This window comes from Hypomesus nipponensis, chromosome 28, assembly GCF_054491055.1.
Source record: "Hypomesus nipponensis isolate SF chromosome 28, ASM5449105v1, whole genome shotgun sequence".
NCBI classification, from domain to species: domain Eukaryota; kingdom Metazoa; phylum Chordata; class Actinopteri; order Osmeriformes; family Osmeridae; genus Hypomesus; species Hypomesus nipponensis.
In genome coordinates, this window is record NC_140388.1 from 7047174 (window position 1) to 7070000 (window position 22827).

Below are 22827 nucleotides of genomic sequence, written 5' to 3' on the forward strand. Positions count from 1 at the left end.
AGGTGACCAGTTGACCCAAACCAGCTAATAAGAGCAACGTCACAAATAAAACATAAATACGAACAAAGTGGTATTGTTTAAAACGTATAATAATTAAACACCTGAATGAAACAGTTGGAAAATATTTGCTACACAATGAACCTTCGCTGAAGTTTCTGGGGGTGATCCCTCACTTCTCCCAAAATGTCTTCCCCTTATTTTCAGTGACAGCATTTCTCCTCCTGGCCTTCTCTGAGGCTGTGGGCCAGTTATCCCCCCCAGACTGGAAACACATGTCTGTCACATGGACCACAAGAACAACACGACACAAGCTCAAAGGTCTATTTAATAAATGCATTTACATGTTTTAACAATTCGCCCTCTTCCAAAACACCATGAGACAGACAGTGATAATGCATCCTTTGCATACAAGATCAGGAAGATGGACTTCTGGAAGCAGGGCACAATTACTGGCTCACTGACCTCCAGTTCAGTGTACTGTAAGTAGATTGACAGGAAAGCGGGTAGGCCCTTTGTCACGGTAACATGGAATAACTAGCCCCAGAGCGCAGCAGCAGACACAGTGTACAGTACAATAACAAGAGCACTTGTCGAGGAGAGACGGACAGGAGCAGCACGGTGAGTCACCGTGGAGATGCATTAGGTACGCAAAGATCCCAGGGGATCCCTCTGTCGTGGAAACACTGTTGCCAAATCACCTGACTTCATCGGATGAAGCAGCCTGATCTGGGGGGGGTTTGCTGGGCAGGTAACGGGTGTCTCCTCGGGCCTTGCGAGCATGTCACCACTTCGTGACTCAATATCCGTCTCATGGCTCTTCTGTGGAAGCCGGAGGTCAGTTCCAACTCCTCCACCAGCCACGAAGAGGAGCAACAAACAAACAACAACTGCCATCTCCATGTCCGAAGGGCCTTTATTCAGTTACATGATCCTTGTAAAACTCTTTATGAAGATCTGGACGTTCTAGGTCAGCAAGAGTTCCCACACAATTTCAACCCCAAAACCAGACAGAACCCCCCCCACACCATGCCGATGACTGTGTACCAAGCGGCAGCACCCCGCAGTCCCATTATGCTGTTTAACCATTCCATTTCCAATACTTTGTATTTTCCAAAGAGGGGCGGGGTTCTAAGGCTTGGCTTGGCGTTAAAACATGCGAGTCACAATGCTTTCACTCTGTCATTTTCATTTGTATTCGTGCATAACCCGTTCGTGTCACACTTTTGCTTCCCTCACTTCCTTTCCTTTTGCAACGTGAAACGGCTGCAGGAGGAGGTGACGGCTTCCACCCCGGCCCCGGCAAGGGGAAAGGGATGGGGGAGAGGAGGGTTGGGGGACAGGAGACATTCTACAGACAGATGAGGTAAAAGCGCCTCGCAGAGACAACACCCTGAACGACGACAAGTTCAAATATTTGGTTGGAAAATTCAAATTAAAAAGGTCCATCAGTAGAAATCCAAAATAAACTGTAGCGTGGGAAACCTGTGGAGTGTGGTATGTCTAGATGTACCAGTGTTAGCAGTTGAACCAGGCAGAGCACTAGCAGTTAAACCAGGCAGAGCGCTAGCATCTAAACCAGGCAGAGCACTAGCAGCTGAACCAGGCAGAGCACTCGCATCTGAACCAGGCAGGACTGAAGCCTAGCAGAGATGTGAAGCCTGTAGGAGTGATGATTAGCGACCCAGCATTAGGAAATGTGGCAGGAGCTTCCACCAAGTCTTTCACTAAAACGGGGCCATGCTAATGCTAACACACAAGTACGAAACTCATTAGAGAGGGGCTGAGGGTCCACTGACAAAAAGTAGTGGCCTCCTTTTGTTTATGTCCCCTGGTTAAATGCTGTAGGGGGAGAGGGGGTTCCAGAGGCTAAGGCATCATCAATCAAACACGCACAACCAAACACAGAAGCATCTAAAGCACACACGTTCCTGTGGTAAATCCTAGGTCGTTATAATAGTGAACTTCTGACGAAGTAGCAACGGTTGAGATCTCGTGGTCACACAGGGGGTTCCATATATATTTAAGCTCTTTTCAGACCACGTGAACAATTTTAATGAAGATGTTACTTTTTGGGGGGGGGGGGGGGGGCAAAGGTTGAGGGTAAACTTTCGTGCCACTTTAGTGCCAATAAATTATTTAACACTTAATTTTCTCTCATCGGATTGTTCACTACCTTAAGTTGTAATAACAGGTTTTGGATAAAACATTATCCAGTAATATTACTCAATAAAATGTCAAGTTTCTCTCTCCAATTTGATTACTGTGAATCAAGGGTAGTAGTAGTAGTAGTAGTACTTAAGCATCAACACAATATAACCACTGTATACTCAATACAAAATAAAAATGTTTACACAGATTTCCTGTTCAATTGATTACAAGGTGGCGCGAGCACAGCGGTTTCCCCGCACGGTCGACCTGACCGACCGCAGCAGGTCTAACACGACCGCAGCGCTAGCACGACCGCAGCGCTCCAGTCTGCCTGGCCGCGCCTTGCGTGTCTCCGCTGTGTCTCCAGGGGGGAGGAGGGAGGGCGCTCTCTTACAATCAGATCAAATCAACCAGTGTTCATCTGCTATTCATAGTCCTCTAAATACACAATGCCACTTCATTCAGTCTGAGAGGCCGGGCATGGACCTTCACGTCGTTAGCTGATGAGGTGAGACACATGACAGGGTCGGGGGTTTCACGCCGACATGCTCAGTTTGCCTGACCCCCCGCCCCCCCCCCCTCCCCTCCCCCATCTACACCCCTGAGGTCGGGAGTCCCTGGGATTTCGGCAGGCGGTAGAGAGTCCCGGAGATCGATCTGAGGACAGCTCAGGAGGACGGCGGTTGAGGGTTTAGCCCCAGAACACGGTCCTGCTGGACGATGCCCCTCAGAGCCCACGCAGGGGCGTCTCTGCCGCTGCCTCCCCCAGGGGCAGGCGGGGCAGAAGGGGCCTACGGCTGAGGCGTTGCGTCCTCCCCGACTGACGGCCACGCGTTCACCTCACCCGCGACGGGCGAGATGCCCGAGCCCGGCCTTTGTATTTACACGCGACAAAAACAAAAACAATAATAATTATTAAAAATAACCAGAAGGGTCAAAGTTCATAGAACTCTTTTTTTCTTTTCTTCCCCTTTCTTAGGACAGTTTGAGGGAGTGGCATAGCAGAGTGCAGAGAGCAGCGACGGGCCAGCCTCCTGAGCGAGACAACATTTTACACAATATTTACACATATACAAGGGGGGTGGGCATGGGGGTGTGGGGGGGGGGGGGGGGGAGTCCAGGCCAGCCAGCCAGAGAACCAGGCGTTCTTCGAAACGACCCAATCTCTGTTACGTCGATGGATTAAGCAGGTTTTAGTCCCCCAGTCGCAGGGAGCCATGTCAGGAGTGGCAAACATCCTGTCCACCTCTGGTGTTTGAGTGAATGGAGTGTCTGAGAGGAGCCAGCTGCTGGTGGCTGGGGTAGGGGGGGTCCTGGATGGAGACGGGGAGGAGAGGGGAGACCGAGGGGGAGTGAGGGAGGAAGGGTGAGGAGAGGACGGTGGTGTGTGTCCTGGGGTGAGATGGGAGGATGGTCCTGGCTAGCAGAAACTGTTAGGGTGGGAATTTTACAGAAGTCTAGCACCAATAACAATCAGGTCTTGGTCTGACATCACCACTTTTGGGGGGGGTGGGGGGTGGTTGAGATAGAGGGGGGAGGGGAAGATTCCCTCCATCTTCTGGTCTTGCAGAAGCAGTGAAGCAGATGATGGCTCCGACCTCTAGCCTCCAGCCCATGTCTCTCCCTCCTCTTCCTCCACCTCACACGCCGTTTGCAGTCATCTTGCTCTTTGGGGTCATCTCTGCCGCCTTGGCCTGAGGGGGAGGGGAAAGGTCAAAAGTCATTTAGTGTTGTACAGCCGTTATCTTGGCTATGGCACCTGGTCTCAAGGCCGACATATGAGGCCCAGGTGTTTCCTCATTTACAAAGCGAGTATATTTGCTATATTTTTCCAGGCCAGGTTACGGGCTTTCGATGAAAGTATTATTGCATCAACTGAAAGATTTAGAAACGTCAAAAACGTAGGTGCTGTTGTGGGGCTCTTTGTGTGTGTGTGTGTGCGCGTGTGTGTGAGATAAGAATGTCACGCGACTGGCCAGAGGTTCACAGATATGACATCCAAGGGACACCTAATCCTGCGTGGGACAGCGATCACATGACAGGAAGGGTGAAGGGTCGGGGGGGACGACTGACCTGGATGACCTGCGCCGGGGTCAGAGGCTTGTCTGAGAGCACAGGAGCCTTGTCCTTCAACTCCTCCATCTGAAACACACACAGACACACCAAGGCATGACACACCTGTCTACCACGCCGCGTCAGAGGAGTGTGTGTAAGTGTGTGTGTGTGAGAGAGAGAGAGGACGTACCGGTCTGTCCTTGATGATGAGAGCAGGGTCGGCTAGTATCTCGGCTGAGACTGAAGGAGGGACTGCTTCAGTGTTCTCCACAGGAGGCGGAGACTTCTACAACACACACACACGGAAATCTGGTGATTTGATCGTCTTAGAGCAAGGATGTAGGTCACAGGGGTTACTTATGTTCTTGGTTTGTTTGGGAGTGAGTTTGTGAGAGTGTATTTGCAGGTGTTTGAGAGTGTGTGTGAGTGTGTGTATTGGCAGGTGTGTGTGTTTGTGTGTGTATGAGAGCCGGAGAGACTGAGTTACCTCTAGCTTGGCGACAGGCGGGATGATGGGCGGCTTGGGTTTGAGGTCGGTCAGGTACATGGCTCTGGAGAGCAGGAGCAGGGAGGGAGGCACATTCTCCTTCAGGTGCAGGTCCAGCCACTACACACACACACACACACAGAGAGAAAGTGTGTGAGAGGGAGTGAGAAGTGTGTGTGTTTGAGAGTGAGAACGTGTGTGAGAGAGAGAGAAGTAGGTGTGTGTGTGCGTGTGTGTGCGCGTGTGTGTGCGTACCTGTTGCAGCTGCTGGCGTAGCTGGTCGCTGGTGAGGCCCAGTGACCTCATGCCTCTGCTACGGCAGGCTGCCTGCAGCTCTGACACACTCATGGCCGGTACGCCCTCCCCAGCTATCATCTGGGGGACGGGGGAGAGAGACAATAACAAGCCCGGTTAGCAAACCAGAATATGAACCACCTCCGTCCCCCACAACCACCCTGACCAACGCCCCACAGTCCCCGCCCTCCCTGCCCCCTCACCTCGTCGTCGGTCTTGATGGTGCGCAGCTGCATCATGAGCTGGAACCTCAGCAGGTTGTTGGTGCCGATGGGCTGCAGCTCCAGCAGCTTGCAGAGCGCCACCAGCTGGGGCCGCTCCAGGTGCTCCAGGGTCAGCTCGTCCTCGAACAGCTTGGAGAACTTCACGATGTCCTTGGTGGTGGGCTGCTCGCCCGTGTGACGTACCTGGAGGGGGGGGGGGGGGGTGGGGGGTTGCAGGGTTAAGACCCGGGGTCAGCTGTGTGGGTTCGAGGGTGGGGGGTGGGGGCTGGCTGGCCCAGCGAGGAGGAAGCAGTCGGAAGAAACACGTGTCGGGCCCAAGTTCAGACTTCGGGGGTTTACGTTGGCTGGGCTCGTCTTTGTCACGTGGCGCTTCAACTTCTTTAGCGGAAATATAGAGTAAAAATACATTGAAATGACGGACCTACTGGACTGTTTGTGAGTCAAACTCGGTGCTTCGGCTTACAGGAATCACATTGGGCTGGGTTCCTACTCTTTTGTACTTCCGGGTCCAAACAGTGGCCTGAGTCTCACTCGTGTGGGTGTGGACTCTGGGAGAGGCAGGAACGAGACTGAACTACCGTCGCTAGACAAACCTGGAGGGGTCTGGGAGACTTCAACATGGTTCCCTGTTTAAAACCACTCCCGTGTTAGATGGCTGGTTGGACCCCTGTCTGTGTCTGACTGCTATCAAGGTGTGTGTGTGTCTGCGAGAGTGCAAAACCTTTGACTCCCCTGTTTTCTGGGTGGAGTGATTCACATCGGATCGACACGTGAGAGATAAGAGTTTTAAGACTCTTTTGCCTCCTTGCACGCACGCACACACCCACAGCACAAGCATGCAACAGACACTTAAAAACCCAGGAATGGTAAAGGGGGGGGGGGGGGGGGGGAGAAACTTCACAGCTCACCTCTGACCTTGTCTATGTTTACCTTGCTGACTGACAGACTGACTGGCCGGCTGTCTGTCGGTTTGACTCAGAAGTAAAGACATGCCTCTCTGTAAACACCGCAGCCGCAGTGATGACCATGTAGCGTAAACAAGTCTTAAATCACACAGCCGGGCTTCCCCGGCCCACGGCTCTGCCCGGGCCCGCCGTCCAGCTTACCTTCTGCACGTATGTGGAGAAGCGCTGGGTCTCGTCCTCCGTCAGGGCCTTGGCCTTGTTCCGGAGAGCCAGCTCTGCTATCGTCTCCTGCAGGAACTTGGCCAGCTCCAGCTTGGCAGCCAGACCCTTCTTCTGTTTCTCCTCCTGGGAGAGGAGGAGGACAGGTAGAAGGTGGGGGAGAGAAGGAGGAGAGGGGTGGGGGGGGGGGGGATATGGTTTTAGACATCTGTCGAGTCGCTCCCGTCCCCCCGCCCCTCTCCTGTCTTTGTGACGCAGCAGAAAATCACCAGGCTGATCACGGGGGGAACGTTGTAGCACTTTTTGTGTGTGTGTGTGTGTGTGTGGGAGCGAGCACGAGGGCATATCTAGGAGCCAGCCAGTCGTGGTCCTCGCAGATGAGAACATGGGGGCTGACCGACTCCCTGCTCCTTCAATGTACATGTCAACAACTGGAAGAATCCCTGATCCTCTTAGCGAAAGCATGATGTTACATCACATGACCTCCAGCAGGGAAGAAAGCCTGCAGCAGCTAATCCAGATCTGAACAATACTGTACCGTACCGTACTGTACACAGACATAGCACTGTACTGTAGCCAGGCTCCATGTTAAGCCAGGCACAGCCATATTAAAACACAGCTGCTATGCTGCTACAGGCAGGGCAGAACAGGAGGGGGAGGGGGGAGGAGGTGTGGAGTCGACGGCGAGGTGGAGGTGAAGGGAGGGAGGGAGGCGGAGGGGGGAGGAGGCACCTTCTTGTCCTCCGTCTCGAAGGTGGAGGGCAGCATATCGGGGAAGAGCTTCAGGAAGACCGGCAGCAGGAACTCCATGAAGGGAACGATGATGAAGACGATGAAGGGGACCAGGCGGAACAGGTCAGCACAGGTCCTCATCAACTGGAGAGAGAGACACAGAGAGAGAGACACAGAGAGAGAGGGAGAGAGACACACAGAGAGAGAGGGAGAGAGAGAAAGAGAGGGAGAGTAAAAGGAGAACAGTTAGAGGGACAGCCCTTAGTCTTGTCTGATGAGGTTATAGTGGCGTGGATCGACGCAGGTGTCCAGGCTGCCCCAGGGCTGCAGGCCCAGGCTGCCGTCAGTCACCCAGGGGTGACCCCCGCCTCCCTCTGGAAACCCCAGGGAGTCAGCCACCGTCTCTGCCCCACGCGTGTGCGTGAGGACTTCCAGTCCTTTCTTAAAATAGCCTGCAGCTCTGTATAGTTCTGCCATAGCATTCACACTGGACAGATCATTGTGTGTGTGTGTGTGTGCCTTTCTATCTGCCTAAAACTCATTAAGGTTAGATCCTTCCAAAGAATCAAGTCAACCAATCAGCCTTATTTAGGAGGCGTCCACTCATGGACTTCCTATCCTCAAAACGAGGAGGTCAGGGTTAAGACCGTCCAATCACAGCAGGTCTGGCAGTGGACCTGGTCCAGTAGATTACACTACCTTCACACCCGCTGGGGGCCCCATGGCGACCGCCCGGGACATCCACCTCAACGTGTATGTTTGCAGTACGATGTACTCGCATGTAGGCCTGTTAGAAGGAGGAAGGGTGGTTCCTCTGAGGCTGAAACCACAGCAGCCCCAACTCTCTCACTGTCCTTCCAACAGGAAACAAACTAAGTTTACTCTGCTTACCTTCTTACAGGGAGATCAAAAAGGGTTTAACTACAGGAACTCTAAAACCCCCAAAAAGACCATGCTTTTACTGGGCCACTTTATTGGGTCACTAAGTAAACCTTCTACAATTGGAGGGGAGTGGGGGGGGGGGGTGTCCTTTCTCTTCCTCCCCCAGTATGAACACGACCCAGATCAGATGATTAGAGAGGCATTATTCCACTCTGAGTTCTCAGGTGCCTGGTGTCACCAAGACTCTGTGTTCGTTTATTTATTTTTATAGTCTCCCACCTCGCACTCATAATCTCCTAACAATGTGTTACGTAACGCTGCCAGGCCATGCGCGTGAGGAGGGCATGGTGCTCGACTACAAACACCAACCCCCCCCCCCCCCCCCCCCCCCGGTCACCAGCTGAACCACACCTCGCAGACGGAGCTCTCGGAGCAGAGTGCCGCGGGCTCTGAACATTCCAACTTGCCATTCCGTTCGAATGTTAACCTCGGGCAACTAAGTGTTTTCAGGAGGGTTTGCACTGCAGCAGCAATGTTCCCAAGAAGCGCATACCTACGCATGTAACAATATATTGTGGAACAATACATCGCAATACAATTTTTTTTTACAATTTGCATCGTAGAGTGATGGCAATATTTTTACAATACGACGTCCGTTTTATCCTCTTGGTTGAGCTACCAGCACGCAACCTACTCTGCACCTGCATTATGCGTGCATTCACAGAAAACGCTTGAACGGAGTTAACTAAATTGTATGTACAACAAAGAATTATTGAAAATGTTTAATGTTTTGGAAACAAATCTGGAAAGTGAATTTCAGTTTAATTTAAAATGTACAAAATATCGTGACACGTCCTGTATTGTACACCCAGTATTGTGACACGTATGGAATCGGGAGCTGAGTGTATCGTTACACCCCTACTCTTTAGGCTCTTTCAGTGCCCCAAACTGAATCCAACCAGAAAAGGTAGAAGAGGATTCACAAGTGTATGCCCTGTTCCTTCTATGCTATGCTATTCTGTGCTATGCTATGCTAACCTGGTGAAACCCTACTCCCCTGACCTGGATTCCCCAGCCTGTGTCACGGTCACGCCACTCCATGTCAGCGTGCAGCACAACCCTGGGAGTCATAGAAACGTCACCAACTCTGGGATTCACCCTTCCAAAGAGGACATAATAGGACAGGGTAGGTCTGCACTAGACAGGGCAGGACAAGGGAGGGTAGGATAGGACAAGGACAAACTAAGGCAAGGATGTCCTGTAGGGCCAGCACTGCAACATCCAGAAAACCCTCCCTAGCCTCGGGTGACGCCCTGGGCAGGAACACAACTGTGTGTCAGTCCCTGAGTTCAACTGTCAGACCCCGCCTCGCGATCTCTGATCAATGTTTACGTGCACGACAGGGGCGGGACCCGACGCCCACCTCTGAACGCACACAGAGATCCGGTCAACGCCGACCCCCAGGTCTGCACACATCCCTGGACTCTTACCCGTCTCCTCTCCCTGCGAGAGAGCAGCTGTCCATGCAACAGTCTCCACACCATCCTCCCCGCGATCTTGGTGTCGATCCCCAGAAGTCGGAAGCCGTTATAGTAGTGTTTCATCTCATCCACTATCCTCTGGCCAACAGACTTCCTCACTACCGCCCTCTCCTGGGCCGGAGGTAGCGATGCGGCTGTGGCAGCTGCTGTCGGGGTGGATGGAGGTGGAGGGGCAGCAGGGTCTTTCTTAACCCCGGGGGGGTCATCCTGGGCTGGGGTGGCACCGGGAAGGGGCTGGGAGTCCTGTTTGGTGTCCTGGAGCCAGACACAGCTGCTGTGTAGCGATCTGGCCAGCAGTGAGGTGCTGTGGGGCCGGGTGGCTCCGTGGGCCCGTGAGCAGTGGGGGTATCCAGCTCGGGAGTGTCTGAGAGGGGGTGGGGTGGATGTGCGTGCGTGGGAGTCCAGGTGGAGCTGGAGGTAGGCGGTGGAGGGAAGGGGGCAGCAGCTGTGCCGTTTAGACAGCAGATAAGACCCCCTGCAAGAAATAAACCAAACACTGCTCAGAGACAATATCCCATCAGTCATTTCATATGGGGTATATTTGTGTCTATAAAAAGTCCTACATGCTCAAAGAGTGCTAATATAGTTTGTCTATAGCTTCTTTCTATATATTGAATTACTTTTTACAAATTTCCTTATACGATTCATTCACAAATACTGTTTACATCTGTCGTGTAATGTGTTCAGAGTTGCAATCTTTGTTGCAGTCCACATGGGGTAAACACAGCAGCATGAGTTAGTCTGTTTACCAAGGAGCAGTCTGCTTACACAACTAACTTTATCAGAGGACTTAGTTAGGATGTAATTCGCCTAACTGACCATGGGACAAAATTACTTTTCAAAGAATCCGCTGCAGTGGTTGTAGCTTGTGGGCTGCATGTGATCCGTTCATTTCTATCTTACCTTGATCTTGTTACAGCCATAAGCACCTGCGGACTGAAGACTGCCATCATAACGGCAGACCGAGACTTCCTGAAAGATAAACAAAAGAGGAGATATTTCGTAAATCCAACGGAAAATATATAGCTCTAAACTACTCAGTGCGAGGTAGAGGTTGCGCCCCTACTGTAGTTCTGATATTAGGAGTCTTGACTCCATGTTGGAAATCAATCAAGTAAGGCCGACGTAGTTACATAATAGCAGATATGCAAGCCAAAGTTACGATAGCACAGCGTGTACATTTCTGTTATGATCGAGCTTACAGTCTCAAGGCTTTATTTAACTTCACTTGTTTTACATGCAATCGTGTAGTGAATTACGCGTAAATTACAAATAGGATACAGACAGTCTAGCAGTTTTGTCAAATTATTTTTGAGCCCAAATCCACTAACCACCGGCATCTTAACCGAAAGTAGGCAGATAGCCTACCTATATGAATGCTGTGTGCGTTGACAATACAAACGTAATGATAGAGCCATTTAGATCGTTTCGTCCATCTAGCCATCAAAACATTCTGTTGACATTTGATTCTTACAAGGGATTAATACAAGCTAGCGCTAGCTACGTAGAGTACTGTACCCGACTTTAGCCAGCACCACTGGAATGCTATTAGCTAACAATACTCACAAATGGAACTAGCTAAACAACTAGTTAGCTAACTAACAATCATGTAAGAGAGCAACAAACTCAATAAACTAACAATGCGTTATCTTCGGTCAATGTGCATGTGTTGTCTCAATTAAGTCCAACATTTTGCTCAAATACATAGTAGCTAAATTGTCAAGCTAGCCCACAGTCATCGGGCCTTGGCAGCCTGTTACTGTTAGCTTGCCACTGGCTAGAAAGCCTAGCCGTGCTGCTAGGCTGAAAATGGAAGTCTGATGACGCTGCCGTCCAGCCTGCCTACCTCGAACGTCAAATGTCCTGCTGGGGTTAATGACTGGTCGTCGTAAGGCAGTTTGACGAGCAAAAAATGATACAATCCATTCACTGTAGTCGGTTGATTGAAAAAGCAAGACGAAAACCAACGACTGTTGTGATAATAAACCCATTTACAAAGGGTGTATTTCTTGTGTTCGTTTCGGAATCGTCGTGTTTTCCAGTGCCTTACTGTACCCACCCAGACGGCACAGCGTTCAGTGCTGCACTGAAAAAGGTCACGCAAGCATGGCTGATGTTGACGTAAATGATCAGGCGAGGATGGGCACGTTTTGAGTGACATGTCTAGCCACGAATGGCTGGGGTCTATTTCTTCCCATAAAAGCCAATCAGACCACGGAGCATTAAGGAAATCTGAACCCCCTTGGAGCCGTACTGCATCACACCCTACTGCATCATCCACTTACTTTATCATCACTGCGATTTACATATTTTGCAAGTTAAGAGGCCCTCCTTTACACATTGTTTTTTATTTGTTAGCAATTAGCATGTTGCTATGTTAAAGAATCAAAACCGAAAAAATACATATAATAGTCTAACAGTGTAACATGTAACTGTTTTTTTTTTAATTCTTAGAAAGGTCTTAGACTCTTACGTCTTGGATGGTGTGCACACAAGCATGATAATATGCAAAAGAAATTGCAACCACGGAGAAACCACTGAAACCGACCCTACACGATGCAACTGATATGCCTAATTAGCATTATCGTAAATTTTTCACATATAGCGCATAAATAACATTCTTGCTATTAAATAGGCTATTTAATATTTTAAAGTTAAGTAGCCATAACCTTTTTTAAATTCAAAGGTTGTTCCAATACCAAATCTATTTTATTTACATTTTCGTATACGGATTGACGAGACAGGATATTTGGCACCTTACGTGTAATTATTTAATGTAATGATTTTCTCTAGGCCCCATTCCAAAAATTGAACTACACATCCCGATGTGCGCTTGATTCTGTGACCCTCGCCAATCGAGAGCTTGTGATTTGGCGCTGAGCGTAGACCGACAAGGCCCAAAGCAGACTGCTTTTGTTAGACTACTGCAAAGAGGAGAGGCAGCCAGCTAAATTATAATACATAGGGGGCGAGATTTAGACATAACATCCACCAAGATTCCGTGAACATACCAGGCCCCTCTAGATTCTACTGGGAAGAAAGACAAGTCTTGGGAAAGAGTCGGTGAAAAAGAAACTACCTTATTGAAAAGCGCTATAACGGAGAGGCCTGCTCTAATATCGTCCCAAGATTTTTGTTATTTTATCTTTTTTATAGATTGCAGAAAGAAGGCCAGTTATCCGGTGTAGGTGTTTAGAATGGGATACGCTGAAGGTATTGACATTATATTTTACTAGCCTCTACGGCTCTCAACTCTCACTGTAAGCATCTCTCTCCGTTCAATCTCGCGGTTGATTAGCGTGCTGTCAATATCATTACGATGAATTTATACGCGGGCTTCGTCGTCCAGTATTTGCCTAATTTCTCCTCCTTTCTCCAAAAGAGGGATGAAGGTGTAATCACGGCAGACAATTTTATTTAAAGGGGCAAAGGCAGCCATATTGGCAACAATGTATAGCCTAGCTTTCTTTCCATTTTGTGCCTGAAGTCTTTCGCATCATATTTAAACAGTCTGGAAAAACGTGTACACACTTCACACATGTCATAATATAAAAACAACATCACAGCCGTTGTTATGTAGTTATCATGTTAACAACTTTATCTGTTTTGCAACACATTCTAGTCTTTTGCAAGGTCTGCCTACCTAAAAGCTAGCTAGCTAACTAGCCACATCGCAGCAAAGCGTAGCACGGGTGCAGCAATATATGATTAAATGCTACAGCGTTTCACTCTGCTTACATGTTCAACTTAATTTGAAGGCAAATGGAATGTTTAGCTCTAACAAGGCGGTTAGAGGGGTCGTTGGTCTGCTACACCATATTTATCAGAACATACAGCCACATTGGCCTTCAGTAGAATTGATGGTCATATTACACACTCGTATAGTATAACACCTGGTATACATTACATTTTATCAGGATAGTATGTGCACGCCTCGTACTCGGACCTTTCGATTTATAATTGTTCAACTTCTGTAAGCAGTAATTAAATGGAAAAAGACAGGGAACAAAAGTATAGTTTAACCCCTGACCCCTTATTGACCTTTGGTTGTGACACAAATTATCTCAGGTCTATCTATCCTAGTGGGATTGAGATGACCACTGTAAATTGCCTGCCTGTCATTGATGAGATGGGTATATTATATAAGATGTGAGTAATCAACAAAATATGGTACTTTAGACCAGTGGCTATCAACCCTGATCCTCAGGGCTCACAATACTGTATGTTTTAGTCCATACTTTTGAATTAGGTATGTTGGAGCAGGGAGACATCTAAAACATACACAATCGTGAGCCCTGAGGACCAGGGTTGAAGACCACTGCTGTAGACCAACAGTACGCAAAGATAACCATTCGACCGTCAGCATAGATGTGTTGACTTACTGTGTCTTGATAAAAACGTCAAGGAATGCATCCATTACACATCTCCAAGCTGTTATTTTGTCACTTTGCTCCACTTTTACCAACACTTATTGGTATCATTTATTTATTTCTACAAAAGCATTTTTTTCCTTCTATGGACACTTCTTAATCACCGCAGATGTACAATTGAAGAAACACTAAACTCGTGTCCCTTCATCTGTCTCCCGCTCGCTCTCCCCTCACTCTTTCTCTCCTTCGCAGATCCAGCCAGAGAAAAGGACAGTTAAGGATGCAGGAGCACAACAATGGATTTCTCCTTCTCTTTCATGCAAGGGATCATGGGAAATACAATTCAGCAACCCCCTCAGCTCATTGATTCGGCCAACATCCGTCAGGACGGCGCCTACGACACCGGGAGCGATGCGGGCGAGGACGGAGGCCCCCCCTACGACGCCGCCGCGCTGGACGCCGACTTTTCCTACCCCCCCCCGGCCTCGGAGGACATGCCCCCGGTCTCCAACGGATACGCCCCGGGGCTGGGCCTGGGCCTGGGCCTGTACGAGCCCCAGGCCAAGTTCTCCATGTACCCCCAGTTCCCCAATGGCTCGGCCAACGGCTACGGGGCCATGAGGGGGTACGGAGACCACTGCCTCCTCCCAGGGGAGGGAGCGGTGTTGAGGGCCTCCGTCCTCCAGGAGAAGCCCCCCTCCCCGCCCCCTCCCCCCTCCCAACACACGCACCCCCACCTCCACCCCGTGCCCCACCACCACCATCCGCACCACTACCTCCCGAGCCACCCCCACGCGCAACCCCACCCTCACAGCCCGCCGCCCCTGTCCTCCCAGCACCACCTCCCCCCTCCCCCCACCTCATGAGCCACGTGCTCCATCCTCCCCCCCCTTGCTCCTGCCCTCCTCCAGCCCTCCCCCTTCTCTACTGGACAGCGCGCCCTCCTCGCACCCCTCTCGCACCCCCTCGAACCACCCCGACGCCCCCGGCGGGGTGCTGAAGAAGACCAGCTCTCCGGAGATCAAGCTGAAGATCATCAAGACCTACCAGAATGGCCGGGAGCTGTTTGAGTCGGCGCTGTGTGGGGATCTGCTCCAGGAGCTGCAGGTACGGGATGCGGGTCCACCACGTCTCACCCGGGCCACACTGGGCCACGCTGGGCCTCACTGGGCCACACTGGGCCTCACTGGGCCACACTGGGCCACGCTGGGCCTCACTGGGCCACACTGGGCCACAATGGGCCACACTGGGCCTCACTGGGCCTCCAGCTCCCTGAGCTTGATTCATAGAACCTGGTGAAAATTGAGAATAAATAGAAAAAGTTTGACAGGAATATAAATCGAAAACGGGATCAAACTTTGAATTTGTTGAACCACACCAAACTTCAGGTGTTGTAGACAGTATTGTGTTTTTTTTATTCAGTACTATGTAATTGTCCGAAGTCTGAATCAGGGTTGAGGGTTGCCCAGCATTCTTAGCGTGTTCAATCCCCTCTGCCTCTCTCCAGGAGTCGGACACCAGCGATGGCTCCCAGGCCCGCCGCAGACACGAGAGGAAGAAGGAGAGGAGGAAAAAGACGGCCAGGCTGCAGGAGCAGGAGCAGGCCTCGGACCCAGAGCTGTCGCAAGGGGAGCCTCCGGGCCAGGCTCCAGGCCAGGTTCCAGGCCAGGCCGGGAACTCTCAGATCCAGGCCCAGCCTGGAGAGGCCATCCTGGGCCTAGGGCAGGCTGAGGGTCCCCTACAGACCTCCATCAATGCGGAGCCTAAAACTCTGAAGGCTAGTGTAGGTCTCCCATGTGTGCTTACTAGAGCTGCATCAGGCATTGCCTTGCCATCACAATGTGGGAGTGTGTCCTTTGTTTGTGTTTTCTGATGTTTTCTTCTGTGTGTGTGTGTGTGTGTGTGTGTAGGTGCCAAGGCAGCAGCCGCAGCAGCATGCGTCGGTGATCCAGTCCACAGGCTTCTGTAAGGAGTTTGTGGTGGGGGACCTGGTGTGGTCCAAGGTGGGCACCTACCCCTGGTGGCCCTGCATGGTGTCCTGTGACCCCCAGATGAAGGTTCACACACGCATCAACACCAGAGGTAGGAGGCCCAACACAGGAAGGCCCATGGACACAAACACACACTCGAGACATGAGGAGATCCCTCGCACACCTTCTCAGACCACACACACACACACCTCAGACCACACACACACACCTTCTCAGACCACACACACACGTACACCTTCTTAGACCACACACACACACTCACACACCTTCTAAACCCCTCAGGTCACAGATTGTACAACACACACCTGCTCACCCCTTCTACCCCCCCAGGTCACAGATTGTACCACAGTCCTGCTCACCCCTGCCACCCCCCCCCCCCCCCCCCCCAGGTCACAGGGAGTACCACGTGCAGTTCTTTGGCAGCGTGGCGGAGCGGGCCTGGATCCATGAGAAGAGAGTGGTGATCTACCAGGGAGAGCAGCAGTTTGACGAGCTGCAGGCCGAGACGCTCCGCAAGACCAGCAACCCCGCGGAGAGACACAAGGTGCCCGCTCGCTGTTCTCACGACCCGCTGTCAGCATTAGGGTTTTTATACCTGTGAGATTCTGGTGCGTCAAACCGATTCCAATAACTTTTTGTTGTGGTTTGTAAACGGCAACGTTTGACCAAATATGAATAATTTCTCCCAGAGTTAATCATTTAGTAAACAACCCCCCCCCCCCAAAAAAAGGTGATTTTCCTCAGCCAATCAGGTACTGTTGTGTAAGGTCACAGCGTTGTGTCTCCGCCCCCCCACAGCTTCAGAAGCCCATCCCACAGAGGGAGCGTGCTCAGTGGGAGGTGGGCGTCGGCCACGCCGAGGACGCCTTCCTGATGACGCGGCAGGAGCGCATCGACAACTACACCTTCATCTACGTCGACCCCGACCCCAACGCGCCCCCGCCCGCCAAGAAGCCGGCGGCCCGCGCCGAGAGGCGAACCCAGCGCACCCCAAGCTCCACCAGCTCCACCAGCAAGAAGGAGGAGGGGGGCGTGGCCGTGACGTCACCAGACCGGGACCAAACCACCTCCACGGCCCGGCGCCAGCAGCCTCGGCGCCAGTGCAGCGTCCCCAACGCGGAGGAGCCGACCCAGGCGGCGGCGTCGGAGGGGGCGGGAGGGGGGAGGACCAGAGAGGGGACCCCGGACCGGCCGGACCCCCGGGCGCGGAGGCCCCGTCGGAGGCCGCGGCGTCGGCGCAGGAGTCCCCTCCCCCGGTGCGGGCCTGGAAGACGGCGGCGGCCAGGAAGCTGCTGCCCCTGTCCATCACCATGAAGAAGCTGAACGTGGAGATCACCAAGTGCGACTGGCCGCTGCTGCAGAGGAAGGCGCCCCCCTCGTCTCCGCCGGAGCAGGAGCGGGAGAGGGAGGAGGGCGAGGGGAGACAGGCCGACCTGGGCTACTGTTCACCAGAGGTGAGTGTGCCGGACACATGGGGTGGGGGGAAGTAACCGCGATTGGAACCTGTCTCACCTGTCTCGCCTGTCCCCCCCCCCAGCAGGGCTGCGGGGTCAAGCCCGAGCCCGTCAGCCCGGAGGAGGAGGGGGAGGGGGAGGAGGAGGGCGACGAAGAGGAGGAGGAGGGGGAGGAGAGACGGGGCTCCCCGGCCAGCCGGAGGAGCGACGAAGGAGGGCTGCAGCCCAGCGAGCACACCTCCTCCCCCGGTTCCCCCAGCAGCAGCCCCGCAGGTACCGGAGGGAGGGAGGGAGGGAGGGAGGGAGGGGAGGGGAGGGGAGGGGAGGGGAGGGGAGGGGGAGGGGAGGGGAGGGGAGGGGAGGGGAGGGGAGGGGAGGGGAGGGGAGGGGAGGGGAGGGGAGGGGAGGGGAGGGGGAGGGGAGGGGAGGGGAGGGGAGGGGAGGGGAGGGGAGGGGAGGGGAGGGGAGGGGAGGGGAGGGGGAGGGAGGGAGGGAGGGAGGGAGGGAGGGAGGGAGGGCATGCATGCATGCATGTCACACTATGTTGTTTAGAAGTTTAACCGTGTGTGTGTGCAGGTTCTCAGGAGCGTAAGCACCAGCGGAGGTCTGTAAGGAGCAGGTCAGAGTCGGAGAGGGGGGGGGAAGTGGTTCCCAAAAAGAAGACCAAAAAGGAACAGGTGCGTCACATGACCACACGGGCAACTGAGCCATATCCATGTTGTATACCAATGTTGAAGTCGCAGCGAAACGTCTGGAATTGAACCATCCTTTTCTCCCACTCACCATTGCTCTCTTTCTCTCTCTCTTTCCTGCGTATGTTTTTCCTTCTGTCCATCTCCTCCGCTAGGCTGAGATGGCTCCTGAAACCATGCTGAGGACAGGATCACAGAAAGGTACTTATAGATACGTCCATTCTTCTAGAATAATCCGACACTTTTGGGATCAAGTCGAGGATAACATTCTAACGTGGTTTTACTTGTGTGTGTGTGTGTGTGTATGTACGTGGTGTGTGTGGTATGTGTGTGTGTGTGTGTGTGTGCACTGCGCCGCAGGAGCCAGCGAGATCTCGGACGCATGCAAGCCCCTGAAGAAGCGGAGTCGTGCCTCCACAGACGTGGAGATGGCCTCCTCACAGTACAGAGACACGTCTGACTCCGACTCCAGAGGCCTCAACGACTCACAGGTAGGACACACACACCTACTGCACACACACCTACTGCACACACACCTACTGTACACACACGTACTGTACACACACCTACTGCACACACGTACTGTACACACACGTACTGCACACACACCTACTGTACACACACGTACTGTACACACACCTACTGCACACACACACACACACGGGTACTGTACACAACCAGAATACACACACGTATGCACATATACTTGACACAAACACGCGCGCACGCGGACATATTGTACACAGGTCCAATACATAGACACAAATTGAGACCCAGACATGCTGTGTGTGTGTGTTCCAGAGCCAGTTTGGGAAGGGTCTGGACAGTCCTGCTGCAGCGGATGCAGACGCCTCAGACACCCAGTCAGTGGACTCCAGCCTGTCCAACCAGGGCAGCTGCTCCGCCCGGAGAGACACCGTCTGCCAGGTGGGCCTCACGCCCCTCTCTCCTCTCTGGTCCTCTCCGGTCCTCTCTGGTCCTCTCTGGTCCTCTCTGGTCCTCTCCGGTCCTCTCCGGTCCTCTCTGGTCCTCTCTGGTCCTCTCTGGTCCTCTCTGGTCCTCTCTGGTCCTCTCCACAGCTCATCTCAGGAAATGTTTTCTGCTGCATGCTGTGAAACTCTCTCTCTCTCTCAATTCAATTCAATGTAGCTTTATTAGCATGACAGTCATTACAACCGTATTGCCAAAGCTAGAGACACAACAACAGACAACCATACATCAACAACACAAGGAACGACAGCCAGTTTTGTCCGGAACATGTGGCAACAACATAGCGTCAAGTACAGAAACCAATAATTTGCAAGAGACGGTGACAACAAACCGCAAACCAAAACCAAACCAAAACAACCAAAGTGAATAGCTACACTCTGTCTCTCTCCTCTCCCTTCCTTCTGCCTCGGTGTGTTTCTGTTCCTCATTTGAGATGCCGAAGGGGAAGAACCTGATTTACCAGACACAATATCTGCTGACCGTGTGTGTGTGTGTGTGTGTGTAGATCTGTGAGCTGTGTGACGAGGGGCTGGTGCCGTGTGACGGCGACTGCTGTGGTGTGTTCCACCTGGAGTGTCTGGGCCTCAGCTGCCTCCCTGAGGGCAAGTTCACCTGCCCCGACTGTCACAATGGTGAGACCCCTACAGCATCCTACAGCCCCCTACAGCATCCTATAGGCTCCTACAGCATCCTGGAGGCCCTTACAGCTTCCTACAGGCTCCTACAGCATCCTATAGGCTCCTACAGCATCCTATAGGCCCCTACAGCATCCTATAGGTTCTTACAGCATCCTATAGGCCCCTACAGCATCCTATAGGCCCCTACAGCATCCTATAGGCCCCTACAGCATCCTATAGGCTCCTACAGCATCCTATAGGCTCCAACAGCATCCTACAGGTCCCTACAGCATCCTACAGGTCCCTACAGCATCCTACAGGCCCCTACAGCATCCTACAGGCCCCTACAGCATCCTATAGGCCCCTACAGCATCCTATAGGCTCTTACAGCATCCTATAGGCTCCAACAGCATCCTAGAGGCCCCTACAGCATCCTACAGGCCCCTACAGCATCCTATAGGCCTCTCCACATTCAATTATGACCTGCTGTCTTTAGACCATCTTTCACACTGATCTGTGTTTGTGCGTTTGTCTTTCCTATTCCCTCCTCTCCTCCCCTTTCTCTCCCTCTCTCCCAGGTTCTCACCCCTGTTTCAGCTGCAAGGTGGTTGGCGGAGGCGAGGTGACCCGCTGTTCCGTGGCTGGCTGCGGCCGGTATTACCATGACGACTGCGTGCTTAAACTCCCGGGTGCCGCGGGCGTGGCGGGTGGAGGGTTCCGCTGCCCGCAGCACACCTGCGCCACCTGCTGTCTGGAGAGAGACCTGCAGCGTGCCAGCAAAGGTGGCGACACTGCTCTCGCTCTCTCCCCTGCTCACTCTCTGTTATTCCTCCTATCAAAGCATGTGAAGAATTGAACCTTTCCCTCCCTCCCTCCCCTCGTCTCCTATCCCTCTCTCTCTCTCTCTCTCTCGCTCTCTCTCTCTCTCTCTCTCTCGCTCTCTCGCTCTCTCTCTCACCCTTCCTCTACCTCTCTCTCTCTCACCCTTCCTCTACCTCTCTCGCCCTCCAGGCCGCATGATTCGCTGCGTGCGCTGTCCCGTCGCCTACCACACGGGGGACGGCTGCGTCGCCGCCGGCAGCCTGCTCCTGTCGCAGCACCTCATGATCTGCAGTAACCACGGCAGCGCCAAGCGGAACGGCCTGCTGTCCTCGCCCGTCAGCGTGGGCTGGTGCTTCCTCTGTGCCCGAGGTAGGCTCCCCCCCCCCCGTTTGCTGCCATGGTCACCTCCCCACCCCCGCCCCTCCCCTCTACAGGGCGGGTCCAGGGCTGTGACATCACCAGCATAGGAGGAAGCAGGGCGGGGGTGTAGCCCTGACCCCCTCCTCCCCCCAGCACCCATCTCCAGGTGGATGGGGGGCTGCTCTCTCCCCCGTAGACCGGGGCGGAATTCGCTTCTCCCAAAAACACTCTGGAGGCACCTGAGAGGCCGACGGCTCCCCTCCCTCCCTCCCTCTCCCCTTTCCCCTCCCTCCCTCTCCCCTTTCCCCTCCCTCCCTCTCCCCTTTCCCCTCCCTCCCTCCCTTTTCCCTCCCTCCCTCCCTTTCCCCTCTCTCCCTCCCTTTCCCCTCTCTCCCTCCCTTTCCCCTCCCTCCCTCCCTCCCTCCCTCCCTCCCTCCCTCCCTCCCTCCCTCCCTCCCTCCCTCCCTCCCTCCCTCCCTCCCTCCCTCCCTCCCTCCCTCCCTCCCTCTCCCCTTTCCCCTCCCTCCCTTTCCCCTCCCTCCCTCCCTCCCTCTCCTCTTTCCCCTCCCTCCCTCCCTCGTAGCGAGTCGACGCCCCCTCGTTCTGCCTCCCGATGTTTCCGCCTCAGAGTGCCACTCTGACCCCTGTGCGTGTGTGCAGCCCTGCCGCATCCCAGGCGGATATGACGACATGCGACGCCCCCCCCCCCCCTCCCCCCATTTTATTCCAATTTCTCTGTTGTCGGCGGAGTGCACTGTGTGTCTGTTTGGAATGGCCGTTTGCTGCGTGTTCTAACAGCGTGTGTTCTCTCTCTCTCTCTCTTGTGGAATTGTGGGCATTGTGGTTTTGATTGCGGCTCACCCCCATCTCTTCCTGTGTGTGTCCTGTGTAGGGCTCTTAGTGCAGCAGCTAAATGACACCATATTAAGTTCATATGCCTATAAGTCCCACTACCTTCTGACTGAGTCAAATCGCGCTGAGTTGAAATTACCTATGATTCCCTCCTCTTCGTCAGCTCCCAAAAAGACTATTGGGAAAGGTAACTGAACCGTTTTATCTCTCTCCCCCCCCCCCCCAGTGCTGTGTCTGTGTGTGTGCGAGCGTGTGTTCGTGCTTGTGCCTGAGTTTGGTCCTCCCCCATGTCTACATGTCCCAGGCTGATGGCTTGCGAGCTCTAATTCCGTGTTCTGCCTCTTCACACGGCAGTGCTGCCCTGCCTCTAACAGCCTGCCGCACAGCGGGCTTTGCAGGCCCTAACCCCTAGGCCACACCCAGAGACTCCCCCCAGCACAGAGACGTTTACACTGCCCCCCCCCCCCCCCCCCCCCCGTTGGTTAGCTTGAGTGGGGCTTTACAATTTGATATTTTTATCTGTATTCAGGAGTATTTGTCTATTGGTGTAGGGATAATTGCTGCGAGGGTGACTTGCGTTATTGTACTTCCTGTGTCGGTGCCGTGCTTTTTGGCACTAGGGCGTCTGTGGGTTTCGCGACGTCCTGTAGTGATACTGGGGTGGAATCTTCTTCCCGCTTCCTACGTCTTTGTGTGGATTGGCCGCCTTCTCTGTCTGTCTGCCACTGACACCGCCCCCCCCCCCCCCCCGCCCTCTCCTAAGTTCTGCTATTGGCTGGAATGACCTGATCAATCAAATAATCGGCTCTCATTTGCTGTCTGGCCCTCCACTCTGAGCTGCCTGTGTGACCTTTCACCTGTGTGACCTTTCACCTGTGACCTCTGCCTTGGATGGATCCCTCAGATCTTTACAGAGACCAAAAACACCGTTCAGATTTAGGCCTCGACAATTTCTGGAACACGGGCAAGACTGGGTCCATGACCCTCCCATGGTGTCTCTCTGCGAGCAGTCCTCAACAAGAGTGCTGCTGGAAATGAGATGGTCCACCCAAGGCTGCGCGTGTGTGTGTGTGTGTGTGTGTGTGTGTGTGTGTGTAAACAGGTGAGGACAGGGTGGCGGGGTCACACTCCTGAAAGCAGACACCTTCTCAGCTTTGCCTGCGTGCCATTTTGGTGGTCTTGAGAACTACAT

At 53.1% G+C, this 22827-nt stretch overlaps 2 protein-coding genes across 3 annotated transcripts in view; one reads left to right on the top strand and one right to left on the bottom strand.

Moving 5' to 3' along the window:
* Positions 1-307: 307 nt before the first annotated feature.
* letm2 (leucine zipper-EF-hand containing transmembrane protein 2) lies at positions 308-11581 on the bottom strand. 2 transcript variants are annotated; one of them, XM_084694882.1, is made up of 11 exons: positions 11334-11581; positions 10391-10459; positions 9437-9962; positions 7065-7208; positions 6315-6458; positions 5188-5391; positions 4946-5065; positions 4691-4810; positions 4394-4489; positions 4222-4290; positions 308-3842 (listed from the first exon to the last, which is right to left on the bottom strand). In XM_084694882.1, the coding sequence occupies exons 2-11, from the start codon at positions 10438-10440 to the stop codon at positions 3789-3791; spliced, it is 1527 nt and encodes a 508-aa protein (XP_084551008.1). In that variant the 5' UTR covers positions 10441-10459; positions 11334-11581; the 3' UTR covers positions 308-3788. The 2 variants fall into 2 exon arrangements, with proteins under 2 accessions (XP_084551008.1, XP_084551007.1); XM_084694881.1 differs by lacking the exon at positions 11334-11581 and adding an exon at positions 10856-11263.
* Positions 11582-12340: 759 nt separating this feature from the next.
* Positions 12341-22827, top strand: part of nsd3 (nuclear receptor binding SET domain protein 3) — a 15430-nt gene continuing 4943 nt past the window's right edge. Inside the window, 18 exon segments of the mRNA XM_084694536.1 lie at positions 12341-12700; positions 14110-14703; positions 14706-14750; positions 14753-14964; positions 15365-15640; positions 15768-15939; positions 16238-16392; positions 16647-16994; positions 16997-17302; positions 17389-17575; positions 17879-17979; positions 18150-18195; positions 18355-18485; positions 18796-18921; positions 19490-19616; positions 20180-20383; positions 20613-20792; positions 21676-21822. Of these exon segments, the coding sequence (XP_084550662.1) occupies positions 14154-14703; positions 14706-14750; positions 14753-14964; positions 15365-15640; positions 15768-15939; positions 16238-16392; positions 16647-16994; positions 16997-17302; positions 17389-17575; positions 17879-17979; positions 18150-18195; positions 18355-18485; positions 18796-18921; positions 19490-19616; positions 20180-20383; positions 20613-20792; positions 21676-21822 (3313 nt within the window). The 5' untranslated portion in view covers positions 12341-12700; positions 14110-14153.

Bases quoted from the DNA above. Each gene is read 5' to 3' on its own strand.
- letm2 (XM_084694881.1), bottom strand. From the start codon at position 10,905: ATGGCTCTATCATTACGTTTGTATTGTCAACGCACACAGCATTCATAT. The intron at 5,066-5,187 runs GTGAGGGGGCAG...CCCGTCCCCCAG, and splicing joins CCATCAAGACCGACGACGAG to ATGATAGCTGGGGAGGGCGT. The intron at 4,291-4,393 runs GTACGTCCTCTC...TGTGTGTTTCAG, and splicing joins TCATCATCAAGGACAGACCG to ATGGAGGAGTTGAAGGACAA.